Source organism: Rhagoletis pomonella, unplaced genomic scaffold, assembly GCF_013731165.1.
Source record: "Rhagoletis pomonella isolate Grant_MI unplaced genomic scaffold, Rhpom_1.0 Rhpom_scaffold_00002, whole genome shotgun sequence".
Taxonomy (NCBI): Eukaryota; Metazoa; Arthropoda; class Insecta; order Diptera; family Tephritidae; genus Rhagoletis; species Rhagoletis pomonella.
In genome coordinates this window covers 257,561-282,559 of record NW_023458556.1, presented here as the reverse complement: position 1 = coordinate 282,559, position 24,999 = coordinate 257,561, and the positions used below count along the sequence as shown (strand labels likewise).

The following is a 24,999-nucleotide window of genomic DNA, read 5'->3' as shown; positions in this document are numbered from 1 at the left end:
AAAAATGACGAGATCAATAAACTTTATCAAAATAGGGTATTGTGGGGTTTTTGGGACCGCTGATTACGAATAGTTAAAGTATAAATCATTTCATAGCGAATCAAGTTTTATTTTTATAATCCTTCACACATTAAAAATCAGAAAACAAAACATGGTTTGAATAGTCGAATTATTGGTAAGAATTTGTATTAGTAATGAAAACTGGGCAGAAAAATTGAAAGTGTTAGTAAAGTTCGTCGTTATCTTCAGTGGAACTTCGATTACTTCGAATTTATATTTATATAAGTGCTTATTTAACCATTTTTAAAGGCTAACAATTTGTATTTGTCCCACATTGCATTTTGTGGGGTTTTTGGCGGACCTATAAAATATAGTTACTATGAAGAAATGGTTAAGGAACCCTCAACCTCAGGTATTATACTTATTTTTAAACTGTATTTTAACGAAAAAGGTGGACGTAAACTTTAATTAATTTCTTTAATTTCTATGTAAAAAACATACATTTGACTACTACATTGCAATAATTGAGGTTCCATTTTGTGCCTTTTCTTAAAAATTTAGCGTTTAGTGCTGCAATTTTTATGACAAATTGTGTGATTTGAATTGAAAATTTAGTGAAGTGGTTATAACTTATAATCTGTTCTTTGTTTTGTTTTTGTTATTCTATTGAAGGTGTCTGCAAATAAGGTTCGGCATATCTATTAGTTTTGATGTTCTTATACATAATTTCTGATTTTACTAAATATTTAATATGGCTTTTAAAAGTTCTCTGAAATACGAAAAAGTTGGTAGACATCTTCACCAACAAGAGAAGTAAAATACAAAAAATACTTAAGGGAATCGATGGAGAAAAGTAAACAAACATCTAATGAAAAAGCATTAGCTATGTTGGTTGATGCTCAGTTAATGCGACATCAATATAATAACAGGTTTTTATAGTAACTTCTCCAGTAAAACATTGCAGCGAAAGCGTAAAAGCAAAATAGAGCGTCAAATTGAGAAGAACAGAAAACTAGCAGAAAAAGTTAATGAACACAAAACTAGCAAAAACTTGCAAGTGAACAGCTGTTGCACTGTTTTGATATTCTGCTGTAAACATTTTACTATTTATAAATCATTTTTAAACGCTTCGCTTTACACACACGCACTTATACAGTCCAGTACATCATTAATATTTTGATTTCTACTCATTTTACTTTTGTATGTGCTGAACCAATTCAACAAATGGCGGCTTTTTACTCTTATTCTTCTTCTTCTTCTGCTAGCTAATTTCTGCTAGTAGAAATTTCACTAGCAAGAATTTGTAGCTCTCCCGTGTCGTTACGCTCTCGATTCAGTGCTCTCTTGCAAATTTTTTGGGTTATCATACACTTTTCCAGTAAAAATTTTCAGGTTTCACTACAAATTACTACTGACTATTGGTTACTATACAAACCTAACATTAAAAAGGCTGCTCCAGATCACATGTTCCCTTCCAGTAAGCTAAAAACTGTGTTACTTTCATTGCGACAGTGTTAAAATCACTGAAAATTCAGCTGTAGTTGAATTAAAAATACTTATTGATCATGCTGTACAATGTCTAATAATGCTCCAAAATGCTGTTATTGGGTAGGTTCAGAAGGCGCAGCAGTTGAGCGCGACCGTTGCTAAAAAAAATCAGTGATCGTAATGCGTCTTCTGAACGGCTTGATACATTAGCTGTCAAATTGAACAACACACAACATGTTGTCTCAAATGATCAGAAAAATATTAGAGGTATTCTCGGAGTCTTGCAAAGCCCTTGCACGGTGCACGGATTGCACGGTTTGCAAAGCTGTCCCATACGAAAACCGGTTTTAACCGTGCAATCCGTGCAATCTGTGCACCATGCAAGGGCTTTGCAAGACTCAGAGAATACCCCTATTATGATCATCTAACAAGCAACTGTGCCGTTAATCACAAGTACAAAACAACGCATTCAGAAGGTGCAATCGCAACAGTTACTGAGCCTTCTGTACGCGCCCATTGTTACTTAATGTGAAACAGAATTATAAAATGTTTGCTCGCAATCTATGTTGGATTTTGATAGAAGCTCTGGCCATAGCTCATTTAAACAAACGTTTCATGGACCAAGTGCCAGCGATTGGTCTGGCTACCTCTCTTAGTATGCGTAAATTAAATCAAAAATTGTTTAGAGTATACCAATACAAAAATGGCAAGCAAGACCAGAAGACGATAAGAAAACGTGATTCAGTTCAATACCTGAAATCAAAAGCACTTCACTTCTTTTCTTAGAATTCTATGTAGAATCCGAATTTGCTTGGAACGATGTCGAAAAAGCGTTCCATGCGAATTGGCCCGCCCTTATGTACATAATTGAATCTGTCATAGTAGCTCCTGAAAAGCCAAGAAAGCGGCGGATACATTAAGTTGAGCAAGTTGTATATTTTCATATGCAGCACTTTAGAAATACTATATGAGACGGGCAAGCCTGTTCCACAACTTTTAAGTACCTCGGAGAAGGAAAAATCGCCGCGCGACCTTTGACAGAATTGAATTTTTTTTTAAGTATGAATATTCGTAAGCTTTAATTGGAAAATAAAAACAATGTTACATTTTGTGTATATAGTTACTAAGAGTGTCTTACATATGTACATGTGTATGTATGTACTTTAAATGAAATATATTTATATTTTGTTCGTCAGGATTTTGATTTTAATTCGTGTCTTAAACTTATACTGCGTAACAATTTTTACCGATTTGAGGGCACAAACTTACCTGCGATTTTGGTACCATGTCTTCACTTGGCAATCACTCAACTCCAGTTTGTTGGCTAACTCCATTCGGTCCTGCACACTTAAATACTTTTGCCTTTCGAATGACTTTTCCAAAGTCTGCAATTGATGGTCCGTAAATGCTGTGCGCGCTTTTCGTTGTTTCTTTGACAGACTCATTAAACCCTCACTTTTGCTACTGTAAGCATCTTCATCTTTTTCACCTGTAGATATATAAAATAGAAATAGAAATTCTTACAAGAAACTATAATGCTGATAAAAAAAAAGTATGTATGCACATAATCTATGAGCTAAAACGAAAGACTTGGGCCACAAACCTACAATGCTTTAGATACATTTATTTATGTACGTACACATCAGCGATGTTGCGAATATTTGCATTCGCATTCGTTATGCGAATGATTCTCATAATTTTACACATTCGCATTCGGTTAAGTAGTATATCAAGCAACATTGATGGGCCTTCAACAAGTACTGCTAAAAGTCTTATAAGCAACCCGGAAATAATTTTAGATTTCTCCAGCGAAAGCGGAGACTCGGAATATGGAATAAAATGCGTAAGATCATTTGGAAACCAAATTACACTAAATATGCGCAAATTGGCGTAACATATATTTAAATGGTCACGACAAGATTATAATTTTACAGAAATAAAAAGAAAATGTTTTTAATAATGCACATACATACATACATACATACATAAGCGCATTTCATATGGTTTTCTCCAATTTTTTTGTTTTTAGAAGTATTCAAGAAACTTGCTCTTAAGGCAGTGTCACACGATTCGTACATTTGTACAGATTTGTACATTTTTTATATTGGGCTATTGGTATAAAATAGAAAAATTGGGACAACAATTTTTTTTTATATGTTGTCACACGATTGGTACAATATTTGTGCATTCACACGATTGGAATACTATTTGCACTACACTTAAGGCAAATTTCGAATCGTGTGACACGGCCTTTACAACATAATTCATTTGTTACACGTAAAAGGCCAGAAGAAAAAAAGTTACAAATCAACGCGATTTTCTAGAGTCTTCAAATTTACACTTTACTCTGCATGCTCAGAAGTTTTATATAGATTCATATCTAAAAGTTTGAACATTTGGAGAATTCTTTCTTTGGTTTAGACTTTGATTGAAGCTATTTTAGCTAAGTATGGACAGTATTTAAATCAAATATCAAATGTCAACGAACTAAGGCAACAGCCGGAGTACGAAAACAAAAATTTACATGTGCAGTATATTTTGCATAACCGAAAAAGCATTTAAGCGAATTCTCTTTGCTACTTCAATGAGGAAGGCATCCGAATCCCTATGAAACCAAGTGATTGAGGAGCACTTACCACGTAGAAATTACTGCAAGCGAAATTTTTCCCGAATGGTATCTCTATATGAGTACATAAAATTATAGCCATTTTTGTTGTTCTGCGAGATAAGCAAAATAAATAAAAGCTTGCAAAATTAGGGTAAGTGTAGAGCCAGTGCAGGTAAACGTTATAAATACTTTAGTTGATAATTGATAATAGTTGCACAATTTTTAAGGCTGGTATCGCTACCTACATGTTGAAATTCGCCTTCAGTTTTAATATGAAAAACATATTAATATCAAAAAAAATTACCATTTTTACATTTACGCTCCTCACTGTACATATATCGAATTTCAACTTGACGAAAATGTTATTTTTTCAACGTCAAGCGAAATTTGAATAAAATGAATTGGATGGGGGAGCCCCATCTACGCTTACAATCGTTCCACATACACTGAGGGAAAAAATATTAAAATCAAATAGAAAAGTAATTGATCTTACGATACACGCCAACGAAATTTGGTAAATATTCAATTCAATGGCCGCGAAATGCGACTAATCCGGGATGACTCCGGGAGCAATCGCAAAGGAGCATGCGACTAATACCACTTTTGATCTCCTTATATGGATTGAACTGCTCGCTTTTGTTCGAGCATGTCCTATGAAGAGACGAATTGTTCCCCTTTATACCCGAACGGCAACAAAAGGCGACTAGTCACTTTTAAAAAATAAAAATACAAATTTGCACCAGCTGCGATTCGAACCGGGGTTCCCAGTTTTGTTAAGCCAATACTCCCTTACTGTGCCTGTGCCAACGCCACACATGAAATTTCATTGACTAAGTGCGTAGATATCATTAAATCGTTAATAGTACCCGTTAGAAATGAGTCGGGGACTAATTGATCTCCAATAGTACCCGTATGAGACTAGTTGCGACCAATGTATTTCTAGAGGTCTAACTTAATACAGAAAGAAAAACAAAGAGAGTTGCCACCTTTTTGAAAATTGCAGTTTGAGTAAAGTGATAAGACAAAGTAAATATTCCAATATGGCGGTCAAAAGAAAGAGGTTTAATAAGACTTACAGCCGAAAATATTTTTGTGGAAAGTTGCCACCAGTTTGAAAATTTTAATTTAATTTAATTGATAAGATAAATTTAATATTGCAATATGGGTATCAAACTGAAGGGGTTTAAGACGGTTTATGTCGAAAGTATTTTTGAGGAGGGTCTAAAAATTTACAGGATCTTTATTTGACGGTTAAAAAATGTTCGTTGCCAGTGTGGAATAAGCCTGTAAATTAAATAAATTTCACTACGTAATCACCTAATACCTGTAAAATATGCGTACTAAATTTCGAAAAACTAGGCACAGTAGCAGTGGTCTTATAAGAGAGAGAGGAGGTGCAAATTATAAGTATATACATAAGTACTTGGAAGAGTACTTCAGGATCTGCAGGTTTTATCTGTTTTCGCCATTATAAAACCTTATGGCAGGTGGCGTACGGGAACAGCTTCCTCTAAAAACTTGCAAATCCTGAAGTACCTGGAACAGACTTTATAAAAGGAAACTATTCGTGACACTCAAATAAAAAATTGGCAAACCTCAAAACGAGTGTAAAGTCTTTTACAATCATTGCCGGTATCTTATCGGATGGTACGCTCCTCTAGCCGTCTTTAATAGCAATTAAAAAAAATTTGTTTATTATTTTTTTTTCGATTTTTGAAACATTCATAACCACACAAGTCAAGTTATGTTATCAACAATTACTTGTCAGTTTGTAATTTTATATGCAAAAGCTAAAAGGATGTATGCGCTTTGTGGTTGATCTACATACATACATACATACATACATACATGTGTGCATAGTTCAATTCATTCTAGCCGGTCAGGTGAGTGCATGCACACATGCATATGTACGTATAAATATGAATATACATACATGGATGTACATTAGGGTGGTCCAAAAACAGTAAACTCGGAGTTGTAATGCTCTCACCCCCTAGGATTGTTCTACTACGAAAAAAAGTATACCCCTATTTTTTATTTTGAAATCAAAAAATATTTAGAGGTCGCTCAAAGCGCTCAAAGTTTTCCATGTATTTTTATATGGGGAAAAACCACTTTTGGTAGAAATGGTATAGAATTCTTGAAAACCAATATTTTTCGATCGGAAAACTCTGGTTCTCTTCAGGAGACTTTCAGTAATAAGACACAATTGTTTATTTAACCATTTTTTAATACTAACGATTTTTTATTGGTCCCCCCATTCAATTTTTCGGGGTTTTTGTGGGATTTTGGGGGACCTATAAATTAAAGTTGCGATGAAAAAATGGTTAAATAAAAATTTGAGTTTATTATTGGGAATCTGCTGCAGACAAATTGAGTTCTCTCATAGAAAAATATTGATTTTTAAGAATTCTATACCATTTCTACGAAAAGTTGTTTTTTTCCCATACAAAATACATGGAAAACTTTGGGCGCATTGAGCGACCTCTAAATATTTTTTAATTTTGAAATAAAAAAATTTGGATATATTTTTTTCGGTATAGAACAATCCTAGGGGGTGAGAGCATAAAAATTCCGACTTTACTTTTCCACGTGTATTTTTGGACCACCCTAATGTACATACATATGTATGCACGACCATAGTGGATTGTGTGTAGGTATTTAGACCACAAAATAATTTCCGCAGTGTTAGACTGTCTAAGACGCATTGTTAAAGTGCACTTTTTATTACGTTGCCGAGCGTTAAATATTTCCACAAACATACTAATGGGCATACATACATAAGTGCATATGTGTAGGCATACTCAGATTCATCCATAGATAATGTATTTACAGTATCGGACATATTATTTGCTACAAAATTCAAAATGATATTATTTACCACTTCCATATCGAGGGCTTATAACGGGTGATTTTTTAAGAGCTTGATAACTTTTTTTTAAAAAAAAACGCATAAAATTTGCAAAATCTCATCGGTTCTTTATTTGAAACGTTAGATTGGTCCATGACATTTACTTTTTGAAGATAATTTCATTTAAATGTTGACCGCGGCTGCGTCTTAGGTGGTCCATTCGGAAAGTCCAATTTTGGGCAACTTTTTCGAGCATTTCGGCCGGAATAGCCCGAATTTCTTCGGAAATGTTGTCTTCCAAAGCTGGAATAGTTGCTGGCTTATTTCTGTAGACTTTAGACTTGACGTAGCCCCACAAAAAATAGTCTAAAGGCGTCAAATCGCATGATCTTGGTGGCCAACTTACCGGTCCATTTCTTGAGATGAATTGTTCTCCGAAGTTTTCCCTCAAAATGGCCATAGAATCGCGAGCTGTGTGGCATGTAGCGCCATCTTGTTGAAACCACATGTCAACCAAGTTCAGTTCTTCCATTTTTTGGCAACAAAAAGTTTGTTAGCATCGAACGATAGCGATCGCCATTCACCGTAACGTTGCGTCCAACAGCATCTTTGAAAAAATACGGTCCAATGATTCCACCAGCGTACAAACCACACCAAACAGTGCATTTTTCGGGATGCATGGGCAGTTCTTGAACGGCTTCTGGTTGCTCTTCACTCCAAATGCGGCAATTTTGCTTATTTACGAAGCCATTCAACCAGAAATGAGCCTCATCGCTGAACAAAATTTGTCGATTTCGAACATTTCGAACCGAACACTGATTTTGGTAATAAAATTCAATGATTTGCAAGCGTTGCTCGTTAGTAAGTCTATTCATGATGAAATTTCAAAGCATACTGAGCATCTTTCTCTTTGACACCATGTCTGAAATCCCACGTGATCTGTCAAATACTAATGCATGAAAATCCTAACCTCAAAAAAATCACCCGTTATATATTCAGTATCCTCTATCTGTACTTTTTACAAAAATAAGATTCTGAAAAAGTCCACCCAAGACTTAACTGTCATCGGTGATATTAATGCTGACATGTATAACGCTTGACAGAAGAATTTACTATTAACGGCCACTATGCAGCTCTCAAGAAAAGCAAAAACTCTCTATAAAAAATGACGTACATGAAATGGCTAAGAAATTTTCTTGTGTCAAATTTCCTTAAGGCAGTACGCAGTTCTTAAGAAATTTGCTACGCATTTTACTATGGTTTTCCAAAGTATTTTGAGAAAAAGGAGCACAAGGCAACCCATGTTTGCAACAGAAATATTCAATATTCCCCTTAGAGGCCTTCAAAATCATTATATCTTTTTATCTGGAACGAGTAAGAACTACTTATGCTTCTAAGGGCTATGAAAGAATTCAACTTGCTCACAAACTTTTGTACGATTGAATTCTCTTTAACGAAATCTAACTTTAGTTTATTATTAAATGAAATGTTTATGTAGTCGTTTATAAGTATCTAATACATAGTCTGTATACTATATAATAAATAAATAAATAAATATATATACATGAGGAAAGAGTGACCCAACATGCTGTGAAGCATCAGATGTCAAAATTCCTTGGACATACACACGAAATAATGGACATTTTTCTCTTACCCGCTTTCTTGAGAGCTGCATACTGTCCTTAAATTGGAAAAACAGAATTATCTTCCCAGATGGGTTCTAGCATCACAAAGTAGTTTTTGTATAAATTGCAGATACCCTCTGTATTGATTATAAGGCCTTCATATATTTATTTATTTCTATTTTCATTCCAAGTATTCATAGTTCGATCTATAACAGAAACCATATAAATAAAACTTTCAAAGATTGTACAAAATTCACAAAAATTAATCAAACTTCATACGAATTTCAAACCTTTTATTCAGAATCCTTAGAAAATTTTCAAGTTTGCAGTTTTGTAACAAATTCAATTTTAGTTCTTTTTTTTATATAAAAGAAATGCGCAACACCCTCGACAAAAATTCTAAAAAATCAACAGTAATTTTTAGGGACTTGAAACTTGCACTTTATTATACTAAATTTTAATGGGGCGAAAAACTGCATACTCGAATGTTTTCTAAAAATTCTGAATAAAAAGTTTGAAATGTTCAAGAAAATTTTTTGAAGTTTGATTCGTTTTTGTGTACTTTGTGCAATCTTCGAAACCTTTATTTAAGTGCAACAGGATCAAACTGCATTTAAAGAAAATTTCTTAAAAATAAATTAATAAAGATAAGTGGCAAGCAATATCGTTTCGAATTTTGCTGCAAATGATATGTCCGATACTGTATGTATATTATGCAATTTCACGTATGACGTACATATGTACATATATACAAGTGTACAAGTTCCGCACAACTCAGTCCCACAAGATGCATAAGTATAAGTTCATACATACATACATACATATGTATGTATATATATATATGTGCCCAGTGTTTGATTATGCATTTTCTTATGCAGTTGTGGCTACACTATTAAATACCTTAAGCTAAATTGCATTAAACATGGTTAAATGCGCAACTGTTATACCGTTTTTCCTTTCTCTTGCTTTTGCTTTGTTGGGGGAACTCAACGTTTTGAACCACTTAATTCTACAAGTGTTGTTTGTTGCAGTTTTCGTTTGAATAATTATGAAGCGCATCGTTATTAGCTTTGGTGTTGTTGCTTTTAAATGAAACAATAACAAAAGCAATCAGTTCCTACACGCTTGCCTTTTTAATTACACATGAATCAGCCTCGTTTACTATTTTGTATTACCTCACATTACCTACCTCTACGCTTATGCGGTTATTTCGCGACTACTAGCACATACCTCTGTACATACATATGTACATACATTCATGCATATATGACAATACAAGCTTGTACATATATGTATAGTACAAAGGCTATACAAAAATATCTGCGTATGTTTATTTTATTTGTTTAATTACTTCGTTAGTATTGTATTTTGATTGTTTGCCATTGCCGGCCAAGGGCGACCGCTACTGGAAATAAATAATTCGGGGGTGTTTCTCCCGGGTCGGCTTTTTAAAGGGGCTCGAATTGTTCCTAAAAGTTAGTTGAAAGATACAAATTATACTATTTTGTTAAGTTGATAAATTTTATCACGTTATAATCACATAAATATGTAGCTATTATAAACTCTAATAAATGCGAAAGCGCAATCTTATACGGTAGACAAACGGGTTCGATTATTTGCATAACCAGCCTTAATTTGCTTTAACTCATGCATTTTCCTCTTTAAAATGAGCATAAGCAGCCAAACAAATGCACGAAATTTTTGGGAATTAACTCGGATCCGGGGAATTTTCGATGGCAACACTGGTAAAAACGGCCAGTTGTTGTCTTTTGTACAAGTAAGCAAAAGAAGCAGTCACGTACGCGGTAGCCGAGTGGTGAGAGTTGCGAGCTACAAGCCTGTAGCTGCCAGGTTCGATACTCGGTTGGAGCGATTGCGAAAAATTTTTTGTTTTTATTATTTATTTTACTTTTTTTAATTTTTTTTTATTTAGATATTTAATTTTACTTTATTTTTTTTTCATTTGCCTTTTTTTATATCACACTTCTTAGTTTACTATTAGTTAATTTTAATTTTTAGAGGTGAATTTTGTTAAAAATTCAACAACAACTAGTAAAAAAGTAAGAAAAGTAAGAAAGTAACGTAAAAAAAATATAGAACTATTAAAAAAAAGAATGAAAAAGAAATAAAAAAAGTATCCTGACCGTGGGACTCGAACCCACGACCTTGCGGCTGGTTTATTCGCATTACTGCCGTCTGTAAGGGTAACATTTTAATTTGCAATTATGCTTATTAATTCAAATTAATTTTCTCCGTCTGTCTACCATATTAGGTACACATGCAAAATCAGCTGCTGTCGGTAACGATAACAAAGGCGTCTAGTTTGGTATAGAAAAAAATGCACAGCACCGCTACCAAAAAAATATGTACATATATCAAAGCTCAAAGGTTTTTTCAGCAACATCAAACTTTGACTTTTTTGTATTAAAATTTAACGGGCTACAAAACTGAGTATTTAATTTTGTTTTATTATTCTGACAAAAAACTTTAAGTTTTTACGAAAGTTTGTTGAATTTTGTTTAAATATTGCCCAAGGTTTGAAACTAGAGTTTATACGGTTTTAGTTACAAAATACACTATTAAAAAAATTAATACAAATTAATAACAAAAAAAAAAATTGTTAAAACTTGTGTATATGTTTTGCGGTTATGATTTTCCAATAGGGTGTAAAGCAAATATAGAAAACTGGAAGTTAAAAGGTGATAAGTCTTTTTTTATAATTTTACAGGAACTGAATATACCTGGAATTTAAAGGAATTGACTAATTAAAGTTTTCAATTTAATACGTGTACATCGTTTATAAAAATGTAAATACCATAAAATCATCATAGCAGTTTCATAATAAAATCGTCTTAAAAATACTTGCCTACGTACAAAATGCGCATACAGTGATTTGTTTTTAAAATGAACAATGTTTTGCATGTTAAACGTTTTTTGTAAACTTTTTATTAACAGCTGCGAGTAAAATATATGCAGCAAATTTCTAAACTTTGTTGTTTGCTACTTGTGTGTAGTTATTTATTTTTAATAATTTTCATTTAAAATGTAGTTCCGTCTACTATATAACAACTGAACCACATAAATAAAAGTTTAAAAGCTTGCACAAAGTTCACAAAAACCAATCAAACTATAAAAAATGTTCACCAAAATTTCGAACTTTTTATTCAGAATATTTATAAGATTTTCGGGTATGCAGTATGCAGTATGCCCATTCAATTTTAGTATAATAACATGTAAGTTTCAAGTCGCTAAAGGTAACCGTTGATTTTTTTTAATTTTTTTTTTTGTGGAGGGTGCTGCGCATTTTCTTCCCTATAAAGTGCTTGTGAACTTTGTGCTCATACGAGCGCCTTGGCATGTGCAACGAATTTGTGCCCATTAACAAAAATTGTTAGCTTACTACTCGACAAGTCGCATTGTTAAAAGTTAGTGAATCCCACCACTGGTGTGACACATAGAAACGTTTCCCCCACAGTCCGAAGTCAACAGATGTTTCCTAGGCTTCAGATATGTATGTACGATACAGGCGTGACCATTAATGACTCCTTGTGTTGTTTAAATATTGTCATCAAATCTCTCAAAATCGACATATGCAATGACCTCTTAGCAGAAAACGATATCTATTTAGGGAAATTTTTGAAAACTGGGCGTGGCACGCCCACTTACGTCTACATATCGTCCCGTTTCTGCCTTAACCACGTATCTACAATTTTTGGGAAAACTAATACAGCTGTTTAAGCGTCACACTATTTGAAACTATAACAAAGGCTTAATGAGGGTTCTCTCACTACTGTTAGTGGAACCAGAAATATGAAGTAAAAAATGCGTTTATTGTATCCTAGGGGAAGAAATTAATCATTTTTTTACACTCTCTAAAATACCTCTATTGCAGATACGAGGTTAAGGCAGAAAGCGGACGATATGTGTATCTCGACACCCGGTTTATAAATTTCTGCCAAACTCGGTATATTTAGCAACCTTGGCGCAGAAAAGCAATATGTTGAGAACTTTTGAAATCGAACTAAAATTACGGCCACTTACCATGTAACGGTAAATTTCAGAAATACGAAAACTCCGATCTTTCAATAACTAAAGATGCCAACTTACAACAATCTTTTAACAAAACACAAGATTATTGATTTGTTAAATGGGCGTGTCACCACCCACTTATGACTACATAAGTATATACCGATAACTGCCTTACCGATTTCCGCCAAATTTGGTCCAATTATTTCAATATATCATAGCATATCATCGAAACTGTTTGACATAGGGAAAAATACTCTTCCTTAACATGCAGTTTACCGAAAGATGAAAAAAAGATATTTAATACTTGCTCCGGGTACCCGCCCGAACTTATACTCCTTTACTTGTTATATAGAAGATTGGCGCCTTCATATTATCTTAGTGTTTGGTCGAGCTTCTCTTCCGATTTGTGGCAAGCGCCTTGATATTGTCACACATTTTTAGTTCGATCCGACGAAATTTTTTTTTTTCTATCAATTGGCTCAGGCCCTTAGGCAATTTTTAATACCTTCCATTTGATACCCATAGGGGAGGGACCTACAGTTTTACGCGGACAACGGACGGTGGTTGTATTTTAATGAGAAGCAAAAAATTAAATAATTAAATAATTCAAAAATATTTCTGAATGAGGCTGTGTGCCAATCGGTAACATTTTGATCCGTGATGAGACGGACTAGAAAAATTGTCTATGGTGTACAGTTAAATTGAATTTTGCTGTGCCAAATGCAAAGTAAAATTTTGACAGTTGAAAACCCAAAGAAACGCTCGTGCGTAAGCTCTATTTTTGTGTGTTGCTGAAATTTTTACCTTGCAAATAGCGTACGCTTTTTTCCGCTACCATTTTGATTTAAATTTTTTATTACCACCGAACAAAAATATGTATATACACATTTTACATATAAACATTTCACCAGCCCCATGAGCTAGGTAAAATTCCAACGTTCGTATTCACCACGAGAAATGCCGAATTTTTAGTTCGATCCGACGAAATTTTCTTTTTTCTATCAATTGGCTCAGGCCCTTAGGCAATTTTTAATACCTTCCATTTGATATCCATATTATGATGGTTTACTTAATGTGTTACTAATTTCGAATAAATGGCCAATCTTATACGAGTATTCATGGAGATAATACTTATTAGTGATGTGTAACACAGCACAGTGCTGTCCTACTGTGCTCACACTAATCTATGTGCCGCACCCACAGGCACACTTTTCGATTAAACGATACCACAGTAGCACACTTGGCACAATATGAAAGCACAAACTGGGATGTTTTTTAGCACACTGGGCTGTGTGGAGTGTTCTCGCCGCCAATAATCGCAAAATACAACGAAATGGCAAATTCGAGCGATAAGTCATGGAGCAAGGCGAATGTATGCATATAATGGGGCATACGGTGACCATTCGCACCGATTTTGGCGGGACAGTACCGATTTTGAGAAAATTGTCCCGCTGAATATTTTTTAAAAGTCGGGACGTATAAGTGTCCCGATTTTTTATATTTGTACCGATTAAGTACCGATTTTCGGTCTTAATTTAAGACTTTCCCTGTACTCTGGCTCAAAAACAATATTTCGTGCAAACGAGACAGCACTTTTGTTATCACAAAGGACATAGAATAAATATATGTGAGCCATAAACATAACCAGCATCCTTATTAATAATATATAAATATAATTAATTAAATTATAAAAAATAATACTAATACCCTCAAAAAAATAGTGGGTATGAAAAACATAAGTCTTAGATTGAGTGGCGAAAATATAAATAGGGCAGAGACATTTCAGCTTTCTTTGACTATTCTTCTTTCGATTATTTACTGTTTATTCCTTTTTATGAAAGTGTCGTTATCTAACAAATACCATGTAAGTCAGAATGTGAAACTGTGTACAACAAGTAATTTTTAGCAAAAAAAAACCGACTTCAACTCTCATATAAAAAATATATATATATATATATCTCATGATCCACTGATCTGAACCAGATTAGTATGGGACCACCTCTGAGACACTACCTTTCCGATTCAAAAAGAATCATCGAAATCGGTTGACGTGGTCCAAAGTTATGCGCTAACATACATAAAAAAAATATTCCGACGAACTGATAACCTCCTCCTTTTTTGGAAGTCGGTTAAAAATTGCCAAAATTCGACAAAGTTTCATCTAAATGTTGAGCTTTTTATTTAGATTTCTTAGAAACATTCTGAGTATGCAGTTTTGTAACATATTCAATTCGAAATGCAAATTTTAAGTAGCTGGGACTTACCATTAATATTTGGTAAATTTTGTGGAAGGTGTTGCTCATTTTCTGCATACAAAAAAAATCTCGAACATACTGTTCATGCACTTAAAACTACTGCACTACTAAAATTTAATGGGCTTCAAAACATAGCATACTCAAAACAATTTTAGAAAATCTGATTAAAATGTTTCAAGTGTGATGAACATTTATTCAAATTCGTAAATTTTTTATAAATGTTCTATATGTAGAGTATTTTAACTGTATGGTTTTTATATTTGTTTAAATTCTTGGAGTTCAATTTATTTTTATATGAATTTGTTTGTTACAAGGCGAATTTATATAAGGTGGTGTTGTTTCATCAGCTGTGAGTAGCGTTTGATTGTCAAAATTTTGTATTTCGCTAGTGAGTGAGTGAAAACGTGAGAGTGTTTGTATTTTCTGTCGCCCTTTTTCCTTCGGCGAAGAATAGCTGAAATTTGACAATGGCCAGCTAAAAGCAAAAACAAAATACAAGTAATTGTTGTATTTATTGAATCGATACTACCTTATATATATTCGCCTTGGTTTGTTATTGAAAAAGAAAATTTTTGATTATTAATAGATAAACTTTCAATGTTTAAACTTTAAAATATTTTTACTATAAAATAAACTTAAATACATATAATTTTATATACTAAATTTTTGGCGATCCTGCAAATTTATTAAGAACCGAAATTCATTTTAAAACGCGAATTCTACTAATTATTTTTGGGTTTATATCACGAGAATCGCAAGATCCAATTGAATACTTAGTATTTTATGCCGCACAATGAATTAATAGCAACATCAATTGATAATTAAGAAGCATCGCGTTGTGTTGTCCCAACATAAATCTTCAACTATCTACTAACCTTTAAATACATTCAGATTGAAGTGCGAATTGTTTCTGAGGAAATTTCATCATCTTAGTCATTATCAGAGATGGGCACTACCACAAACAAGCGTGAGCTAAAAATGAGAATGTATTAGTGTGTCTGATTCATTTCGCATGGTCGCGTTCTCATCGTTACGCTCTCGTTTCTACACGTACCAGGATACTTACGCTCTTTTAGCACCTGCTAAGTCTCTGCCCATGCCTGGTCATTATCAAGTTTGAACGTGCTGGAACATTTACGTTTACGAATATCATGCATCATATAGTTAATTAGTTTTGCTAGTATCAATTTATATGTTTTTCAACAAGGCAGCTAACTACTTAATCACTAGGTCAAAAATCTTAACTTCTAGGGAAATTGTAAGTATCATCACCACATTTTATGCATAGCCCATTAGAACATCGAAACTTTTTCTTCGAGAGCAACATCGTTAAGATATTGCGAATCTATAGCCCAAAATACAATAGCGCAGTGGCAGTGGCAGTGACAGTTTTTAAAATCAGCTGTTACTGCTAATATTGGCAAACACAATATGGCGTTGTCAGTGACTGCTTTTTTGACATTCCCTTTTGTTTGTTAACGTTTTTGTTGTTGCCTTTTAGGCTTCAGCGACATGAACAGATATTGGCTGCGTTTCATTTATGTCAAATTCAGCCGGCGAAGTTTGCTGCGATGAAGGCAGTGGCAGTGAATTTAGAATTTGGGCTAAACTGAGCAGTACTGCTAGCTGCCACTGCTGTACTGTACTGTACTGTTCGTGTCTTAAGTCTTTCGTTTACTCATTCAGCTTTGGTGAATATCCACAAATTACTCTTCGACTTTGCTTATTTGTTTAAATATATAACAAATAGATTAACAAAAAAAATCAAAAATAATTACAAATTTATTAATAAATTAATTTATGACTAACTATAGATTTATTATAGATTTATTAATCTTACTGAAATTATTAAATATTACTTATATTTATTCTGTACACTTGTTCTCCAGTTTATTTCAAAATGCATAGATCACCCATACGTACACGTTACTTCACAACAACATAAAATCAACATGAAAACCCTTAAACTTAAACATTTCACAAAGTATACAACTTAATGTTTTTCCAAATGAAAATAGCTTGAGTGCGAATTTATCAAAATCTATTAAGTTAAGTCGGCCGCTGTGGTGTAGTGGTAAGCAGTGCGCGCTTCCACTCCGCTTCGCCTGGGTTAAGCCCTGGTCAAAGCAACATCGAAAACAAAAAAATATAGAAAAAAGTTTTTTCTTAAGAGCGGTCGTCCCTCGGCAGGCAATGGCAAACCTCCGAGTGTATTTCTGCCAACAAAAACAGCTTCTCATAAAAATACAACCACCGTCCGGTGTCCGCGTAAAACTGTAGGTCCCTCCGCTTTGTGCGACAACATCAAGGCGCACGCCACAAATCGGAGGAGAAGCTCGGCCAAACACTAACATATGTGTAACTAATATGAAGCAATTAAGAAAGTTTTATGTGAAAGATTTTCTCTTAGCGAAGAGAAAAGGTTAGAACAATTATATTCAAATACCGAACTAGGTGATCGTTCACCATCAGAACTTTATAGACGTATGAAATCTTTAGCAGGTTCCAAATCAATTGTCAGTAAAGAACTTTTATTTAAATTATGGTGTAGGAGTTTACCGAAACAAATACAAATTCATATAACTTCTTTTAGTAATCAAAGTACTGAAGAAATTATTTCTCTTGCAAATAAATTATTTGATTTGATAACTAAACCCCAATCGTCTAAATCTTTGAATGTTGCTAGTGTAGAAAATAATAATAATATTCTTGAGCATTAGAAATTTAACTGGGTTACTACAGCCATTTACCCAAATCCTAAAAAACTTACAGCAGATATTAATGAATTACAAATTAGATGAAGATCTAGAGATAGAGATGGAGATAGCAGTCGTTATAAATCAAGAAATTTTTCTAGACCTAGAAACGATATTAACCAAAATATTTGTTGGTACCATAAAAAATTTAAAAATAATGCTTTTAAATGGATTCAACCATGTAATTTTAACACAAATAGAAACAAAGAAAATTCCAATGTTTTAAACTAGAACACATAAAAGAAATTCAGATCTTAATTTGATTGAAGCCAACGGTTCTTCCTTAAAACTTGTGGTACAAAACTTTTAAAAATGTATCTATGTTTAAGACGCGATTTTGAATTCCCTTTCATATTAGAGAAATTTGCTTTATTAGTTTATATTAAAAATAAAGAAGTTACTGATTCAACATCAAAATTGAAAGTTACTGATTCAACAACAAAATTGAAAGTTGTTGCGATATATTTTCAATAAGGATACTAATTTCTGAAAATAAATTTTCTAAACTTTTAAAAGATGACGCAATTGAAAACCGAACCGCAGTTTCAGCTGAAGCTGTTAATAGCGCCGAATTTGAAAAATTGGAGGGTCGTTGAAATATACTGTAGCATTAAAGAATAAAGTGGGTAATTTCAAAGCAAAATATTGCTACAAACCATTTCATAAAACCCCACTTTTTGAAAATCATATTGAAAGACCCCGCACAATATTATAAGAATTTAGACCACTGTGAAAACTTCAGAAGCTTTGATATATTAAAGGTTATAACCTCCTAATCAAAAGTTCGAATGGTTACTAGACCCAAAAACAGAGACCACATATCAAATTTTGACCAATTTGTATAGTTGGTATGCAAAAAACAAGTTGAAGGATTCATATCTTCGTCCTTTTTGCGGCGTTTGTTTATAGTATAATAAATTCTCCATAAACATAACTTTTTAATTAATTATTTTTATTTTAAACGTGCGTTTTCGCTTGCGCAAATACAGTAAAAAATGAGATTTTGCACAATATGAATCGTGATATGACGAGTAGGTAATTGTGAATCGATAACTTAAAAAATGCCTTTTTTTAATTGTGTCAGTATTTTAGTAAAAATAAGCTATACACATATGTACAGGGTGGACCAAATAAGACCTACCAATACAGCGCAGCAGGCGCATAGTATGCCTAGCAGTGTGCGCAGTCGCTCCATCATGTTGGAAGCACAAATTAGGATGCTGCTTCGCCGTTGGCCGCAAAAAGTTGTCAATCATTATTCCGTAAGAAGCCCCAGAAATCGTTTCTGGCGTTTCATCCTCATTGTCGAAGAAATATGGGCCGATAACTTGTTCGGCCTAACCATCGCACCAAACAATGCATCTGGATGGGTGTAACTGGTGCTGGTGTGTTGCTCTTGGATTTGCTGAGCCCCACAATTCCACAGTTTTGCCCTGCATCCGACATCAAAACATTACCTAAAAAATCAATTTGTGTGGCTAATTGTGTAAAACCAATAGCGTATCGTAGACTTTGGTGGTGGTCTTGCTGTATGTATCCATTATGATTCTCCAAGAGATTAACTATAACATGCAGAAAGAAAATATCAATAATATTAAAAAAATAAAATAAAGAAGTTATACGTGTTTAACATTGGTAGGTCTTATTTCGCCCACCCTGTATGTATACAGACATACGTACATCCATACATACATACATACATACATCATCAAACTTAATGGAACTCAAAAGCAATTGCTCAATCATCCGTAAACACGTAAAAAACATTGAGTCGGTCACTTCACACTTCACTGAAAATATTTATGTCCCCTTAAAGTACATTCTTCAAGGGATTCAATGCGGATCGATTTCATTCATGATACTTGTCTGAAATATCGAAACATATTTCCAACGCCGACCTAATGAAAAAATTAAAATGGCCGTCATGTGGTGATCGGTGATCGCACGCGTCTCAAGTGACACGCGTCGGGTCGTCTTGAAATTGCAATTCGTTGCCCAATGAAAACAGAAAAAAATTCAGATTAAGTTCATAAAAATTGTATTCCAAATATTCACCTATACATATGTACATACTTATGCAAGAAAAAATAGTAGAATTAAAGTGATTAATTATAGGTATTTGCGCTTAAAGTATATTTCGGATAAGTGTACATACATACATATCGTCGTTTAAAGTACAAAACCGCGTATCGTCATTCTGGAAAACCGCGTAACTGACATTGGCTGCCAAAAATTGGATTTGCTCACACAAGCTCCTGGCTCAATCCTTATCCATTCGTCCAGAAATGCGATCTAGAAAATAATTTCTACAACTTCACATAGGCGGTTTTGCATTTTGCTGATACGCGGTTTTGCACTTTAAATGACGATATGTAACTACCATAAAAATTAAAGAAAGGAGCCGATGTTTATGAGCCGGTAGTTATTTCTCGAAAAGCAGTAGTTGTATGTGCGTAGGCATAAGGGCGGATCGAAAATCTAATTTCTCTCAAATCCCTTGGTAATAGTGAAAACTAGTGAACACGCATGGCGGCAAAACGCCAACATTTGATTAAATTTTTGAAACAGGTGAAACCCTATTCAAAAACCTCTAATAATATTCCCAATGATTAATCTAAAAAATTTCTCAGTGATGAGAGCTCTCGCATGGTATCGGTTTTCATTTCATCAAATTTCAAATCTCCCTGTAACTTCAAAAAATAATACCTGTGCACATCTATGTAGAATCCCAGTTCTTTAATTTGACCTCTCATTTTGGAAATGCGAAATAACGGGGCAGATGTGATGACCTTCAAAAAAAATAGATGGCAACTCTAATTAAAAGTATTATCAGCCTATAGTTTTCTTAAAAATCTTTCGTTTGACACTAATATTTCGATATTGCATTTATGTATCTTTCGTATAAGTAACACAAATATGACTTTTCAAACAGGTGGCAACACCTTTAAAATTATTTTCAAACTGAAATCTTTCGCCTGGCATTGTTATACATATTTCAATTAACTGATGAATTAAGTTGAATTTATTTTTTTATGCACATGGCAACTCTCCTAAATACAGTTTAGAAATAAATTGTTTTCACCCATTTCGATTGATATCCATCTTTTGACAATCCATTTAACTTATTAAATAATTTAAGCTTAATTTTGTCAACAAAAAAAAAGTTCAATTTAAAGATTTCTTAAAACTCGTTCTTTTGATTATGGTTATACTTATGTGACTTAATGTATAATTAAACGAAATACCACTTTCAAAACAGGCGGCAACCCTCTTAAAAATTATTTTCGAACTAAAATTTCTTTAAATATTTTTCGCCTGACATTGTTATAGATATTTCAAGTAACTGATGAATTTGGTGGAAATTTATTTTTTAAACATGTGGCGACCATCCTAAATATAGTTCTTAATTCCATTTCCATTGATAACCATCGGTTAGTAATTCATTTAACTTATTAAATAATTTTAGTTTAGCCCTTTAAACTGGGGCAACCCTCAAACACATCAAAAATGTTCTAAATTGTCAAACTAAGTTGGGGTATTCACAACGGTGTCGTAAGTGTCATATTATTGTATGTCGTAAACTTTAAACGCCTTAAAAATATATTAAGCAGGTTCGCAAAGTACCATCAAAGTCATATTTTGAATTTCGGCAGTGTTAAAAAATAGTCGGTAGTGGTTTGAAGTTCTCTAAACATTTATTTATGCTTTTAAAGTTTACGACATACAACAATACGATACTTACGACACCGTTATGAATCCCCCAATAATTTCTTGAAGCTCTTTAATTTGACATCCATCGTTAATATTTCATATAACTTGGGTATAAAATAGTTCAATTAGACTTCTCAAATAGGTGGCAACCCTATTCAAAACATTTCCAAACTACTATTTTCTTAAACCTCTTTTGTATGACACCCATATAGCGATACCTTACTTACCAAATTCCTGCACGTATTTGCAGAATGATGACGAAGTGATTTTGTATGGAAAATCATTTATGTCCATATATTTGAGTAAAATAAACATACTTACAAGATATCAAATGATGATGAAAATACCATCCCTGCATCTTGACCAGATGGTCACTTATAGTCATTTAATGACGATAAAAAACTGATTTTGGCGAACTTTGAGTATCTGCCGCAATTAAACAAAAGGAGATAGAACCTTCCACTGAGGCTTAAATTAAGGCCTGATCTTTCGACTACAATGCCTGAAAAGCCATCCCTACGCCGTGATCTGATGGTCAGTAATAGTCATTTATTGAACAGCAAAAACTGATTTTGGAATTTTTTATATTTTTTTTGTTTTCAATAGCATATTTTTCCAGTATTTTTTATTGTTTAATGATAATAAGCAGGGAGCGAATTTTTAGACCTAAAAACCTAGAAAAAATGCAAACTAACAAAGCGAAATAGGCAGGACCAGGCAGGAAAGAGAAAAACTATGAATTAGTTGCATTATATGAAAAATTTCTACTTTGAATCTTTGACTATTTTCTCCATTAGAGTTTTTAGCTCACAAAACTTTAATCTCTATAGTTGAAGTAACATTAAACTACAAGATGTATTTTGAAGTTTTCTGACAGCATTTTCATTCGATTTTCGCGAAGAAAAACCTTGAATGTACTAAACGTGCGCTCTTCTTGAGTTGATACAAGTGGCGCCCAAATTAAATATGGATCGTTTAAAGCCTTCATATTGTCAGGAATGAGGGCTTTTTCCTTGCCCTTTACAACTAAAGGCCAGTATGCAGCTCAGTGTTGCCACACATAGGCTTTTCCTACCAAAACTGATAGGTTTGTTTACATTTGGTAGGTTGGTAGGCAATAATATTCATATATTAATAAACAATTACTGATGTTTAGTTCACTAGATCGATTCAGTAGATCAATATCTGCAATTTAAAAAAAAAGTCGTTAAAATCCTTGCTTTTTTGCGGCAGTTATAAACGATTTCATCAAAAGTTGCTATTAAGAGAGGAAAAAAGAAGCGTTCGTACTCAAAAAGAAAAAAATTCATTATTCGAAAAATTCGCATTTCTGAGCAAAAAGAAAAATACGTGTCTCCTTAAATTGTTCAAGGAACCATCTCTGTGAGTTTTATCGCAAACTTAAATTCACTTTCCGCCGGCCTGGGTGATTTGAGATGGAATGAGCCATATGCAAAAAATAGAAAATATATATGTCCAAATATTTTAGCAAACTTGTTTAGACGAATATTTCACCGGTGCATTCCTGTCGAAGACATGGATGATGATGAATAATTAGCTAACCTTTATCTTATAAATATATTTGAAATGTAATAGAATTACTTATAATGAATTTACATGAAGAATTAGTCACCCTTTACTTTATATACATATTTGAAATGTAATAGAATTACTTAATTCGAAACTGAACATACTCACTATCCTTATATATATATATATATGTTTAAAACTGTACCTACTAGAATTCAAATATGTACTTTTTCCGAATGTGAGCTCTCGGCACCCGTACACCGGCAACGGAGCACTCGCAATCGAATCGTCGACTAGACCAGTTTATTAAATTCAATTTAACCTACAGTCCACTATATTTTCCCATTTTTGAATAAACTCGGAATAATTTGTATTACCTTAAAATTTGCTTTACTTATTCAATTAAATATACTCAAACACACCCTTTTACGTTGCTAAAGAGCAACAATTCCCATAACGGCGACCACAAACACGTAAATATATCTGATTCGTAAGTACCAACGAATACCTATATTACTCCCAATCAGTGTACGAAAATAAACTATATTGCACGTTACTATTTCGTTTCGTTTATTAATTCAACTGTTCGGTACAATACGAAAACAAAACGGCTGAGTTTACTTTGCGATAGTACACTACAGTAGTTTAGTAGTTACAGACGAAACAACAAACGAAATGAATCGTGCAGAGAAAAATAAATGTATGTATGTAGTACATGTTTTTTAATTGAATTGAATATGAAAATTTACAGAAAAAAATATTTTTCACGTAATTGAAACGTTTGCATACATATAAAACGTACCCTATGGTACAATTGTCACAAACGAAAAGCAAACGTTTCTCGTTGGGGAAAATGACATTGAATCTTACAATCTGTTTCTGACTATGTACAAAACCACAAATGATATGATGATCGATGAGCAAATGGGAATTGTTTTGTACAGTTTATTTTCGTACCCTGCTCTCAATATACATTATTAACATCCATAAATACTTTATGTGCCTACAAGTTAATTTAAATTGAACGGAACTACAAAGTTGTACGGAAGACTGGTGTGCTGAAAAGAGCTTGTCATTTAAACCCACTGAAGTCCACCACTTTCCCATTTACCAAAAGAAGAAAAGTCAACTTGATTACACCAACCTTGGCAGGCACACAAATGGAGTTCTGAGAATAGGCGAAATATCTAGGGGTAACTCTGGGCAAAGGCCAAATTCAAATTCACAACGCTCGAATGTAACCAACAAGGCTACAAGGGCATTTTATGCCTGTCAGAGACTTTATGGTAAGACTTAGGGAATACCACCCAAACTAACGTATTTCTCTTTCAGCACGTTAGTAAAACCCGTTGTTACATACGCAACACTGGCCCTACGGACCAGGAGGAAGTCTTCGAAATCGAAATATGTGTTCGCGAATGTCTTCATAGAAGGATAAATGGGGACAGAATGAATATTATATCGAATAGCTAGGCAGCGTTAAAGGTGTTACACTCTTTTCAAATGGCACCAAGGCTTGTGGACAGCTGAAAAACTGTTTTGAAGCACCTGGGAGCCTACAATAGCGTAATGCTCTGGTGGGTTCCGGGACATGAAAACAACGAAAGGTCTGACTGTCTCGCAAAGCGTGGAGCCCAAATGCACATGCATGGTTGCGAGCCTGTCTGAGGTGCATCTAAAGGATACACTGCAGAGCTACTTAAGAGCTGCGAAGAATCTCAGATTGCGGCCCACTAGGGAATATCAAAGGAAATAAGACAATCAAAGAGATCCATAACATGGCACCTTCCAAAGTGTTTAACTTCTTAAATATCCTCTGGTTGGAGTGATTACAATTAGGGTATAGCACAAAAGATCTTCTTAGGTCAAACAAATTTTTGGTAAGGAGACGATATCACCTCTTGTTTCTTAGCTACAGCTTTCCAAATATTGCAGAAAACGCGATTTTTAACACTTTGACTTTATTCATAAATGACTATGAGTGATTATCAGGTCAAGGTGCAGACATAGTAGAGTTATAGCTTTAATTTAAGCCTAAGTTACAGGTTCTGTCGCCTTTTGTTTCTTTGCTGGGGCTTCTCAAATATTGAAAAAACGCAATTTTTTTACAATTTGACCTCGTTTATCTCAAAATCTGGAGCTGATG

The 24,999-nt window shown here is 33.7% G+C and overlaps 1 protein-coding gene across 1 annotated transcript in view; it reads right to left on the bottom strand.

Annotated features, from left to right (window-relative positions):
• LOC118757384 (homeobox protein B-H2-like) overlaps positions 1-24,999 on the bottom strand; it is a 73,510-nt gene that overhangs the window by 36,742 nt on the left and 11,769 nt on the right. The window contains exon 2 of the mRNA XM_036492101.1: positions 2,758-2,977. Coding sequence (XP_036347994.1) covers positions 2,758-2,977 — 220 coding nt within the window. The remainder of the gene's footprint in view (positions 1-2,757; positions 2,978-24,999) is intronic.